A 2,035-nucleotide genomic window follows, 5' to 3' on the forward strand; every position below is an offset into this window, starting at 1 on the left:
GACAATATTCTGGCAATAATGCTGAAGACTTGTGCTCCAGAACTAGCTGCAGCCCTAGCCAAGCACTTCCAGCACAGCTACAGCAGTAGCATCTACCCGGCGATGGGGAGAATTGCTCAGGTATGCCCTGTCCACAAAAAGCAGGACAAATCCAACCCAGCTAATTACTGCCTCATCAGTCTAGTGATGGAAGAGGTCATCAACAATCTGTGACTGGCCACCATGGGTCATCAGCAGCTTTACTGGTCCCACCCTAGGAAATTCGGCCAGAGTTCCCGCTCATGCCGAGTCTGTGTGAACCGACACGGCCTGATCCAGAAATATGGCCTCAATATGTGCCGCCAGTGCTTTAGACAATACGCTAAAGATATCAGCTTCGTCAAGCTGGACTAAATGAGAAAAGGAGAAAGAATGCATTCCAATGTAGTGTGAAATGGAAACGCAGCATGTGTTGAACAAATTTCTACTGTCTTCACCTGGAAGAAGCAAACTTGTGATGCTCCATTTTTGTAAATAAAATCAAATTGTCCTTTGAAAACAAAAAACAATGCTATCAAGCAGCACCTGGTCAGCAATAACCTACTCACTGACCAGTTTGGGTTCTGCCAGGGCCACAGCTCTTATTCTCATTATAGACCTGGTTCAAACATGGACAAAGGAGCTGAACTCCAGAGGTGAGGTGAAAGTGACTGCCCATGACAGCATTTGACCGAGTGTGGCATCAAGGAGTTCTAGCAAAATTAAAGCCAATGGGAATCAGGGGAAAACTCTCCATTGGGCATTGTCATATCTAACAAAGGAAGAAAAGGTTGTGGTTGGTGGAGGTCAAACATCTCGGTCCTGAACATCACTGCAAAAGTTCCTCAGGGTAGTGTCTCAGGCCCAGCCATCTTCAGCTGCTTCATCAATGACCTTCTCTCCATCACAAGGTTAGAAGTGGGGATGTTCGCTGATGATTGCACAATGTTCAGCATCATTTGCAACTTCTCAGAGACTGAAGCAATCCATGTCCATATACTGCAAGACCAGAACAACAGGCTGGTATGTGGCAAGTAACATTCATGTCACACAAGTGCCAGGCAATGACCATCTCCAACAAGAGAGAATCTAACCATCTACATTTTACATTCAATACCATTACCATCACTTAATTCCCCAACTACCAATATCCTGGGGATTACCATTAACCAGAAACGGAACTGGACTAGCCATATAAATGCTGTGGCTACAACAGTAGGTCTAAGACTAGGAATCCTGCAGCAAGTAACTCACCTCTTGAGTCTCTAAATCTTGTCCACCATCTGCAAGGCGCAAATCAGGATTGTAATGGAATACTCCCCACTTGCCTGGATGAGTGTAGCTCCAACAACACTCACCAAGCTTGACACCATCCAGGATAAAGCAGCCCGCTTGATTGATTCCCCATCACCACATTAAATATTCAGTCCCTGCACCATCAACGCACAGTGGCAACAGTGTTTACCATCTAGAAGATGCACTGTAGCAACTCACCAAGGCTCCTTTGGCAGCACTTTCCAAACCTACAGCCTCTAACACCTAGAAGGACAAGGATGACAGATACATGGGAACATCACCACCTGGAAGCTCCTCTCCAAGCCACACACCATCCTGACTTGGAAATATATCACCGTTCCTTCACTGTCACTGGATCAAAATCCTGGAACTCCCTTCTTAACAGCAATCTGGATGTTAGAGTTGCCAACTGTGATTACATCTATTCCTGGAGGTTTCATCACATAACTTGTCCCCATATTTGTCATGAAGAGATATTAATGCCTATAATGTTATTGGAAATTATTTTTAAATTGGACTTGTAACTCTTTTGAGTACAAACACGTTTCCATCTGTTCCTATTCAGATGAAGTTACATTGTTTCATAATTTGCTATGGTGAGATTTGAACTCTTGAGGTTACAAGCCCAGTACCATAACCACTTGGCTATTTAGGCCAAGCCTTGGACTTGTTGTAGGGTCTGTGTCTATGTGTGTGTCTTAATTGGATTAAAGCCAGCTAG

General features: G+C 44.4%; 1 protein-coding gene across 1 annotated transcript; it reads left to right on the top strand.

Moving 5' to 3' along the window:
- The first annotated feature begins 222 nt into the window (after positions 1-222).
- On the top strand, positions 223-393 carry LOC121281380 (40S ribosomal protein S29-like). Its single transcript, XM_041194324.1, has one exon. It carries the CDS (start codon positions 223-225, stop codon positions 391-393), a length of 171 nt encoding a protein of 56 aa, XP_041050258.1.
- Positions 394-2,035: the final 1,642 nt, after the last annotated feature.

This window comes from Carcharodon carcharias, chromosome 8 (assembly GCF_017639515.1).
Source record: "Carcharodon carcharias isolate sCarCar2 chromosome 8, sCarCar2.pri, whole genome shotgun sequence".
NCBI classification, from domain to species: domain Eukaryota; kingdom Metazoa; phylum Chordata; class Chondrichthyes; order Lamniformes; family Lamnidae; genus Carcharodon; species Carcharodon carcharias.

Bases quoted from the DNA above. Each gene is read 5' to 3' on its own strand.
- LOC121281380 (XM_041194324.1), top strand. From the start codon at position 223: ATGGGTCATCAGCAGCTTTACTGGTCCCACCCTAGGAAATTCGGCCAG.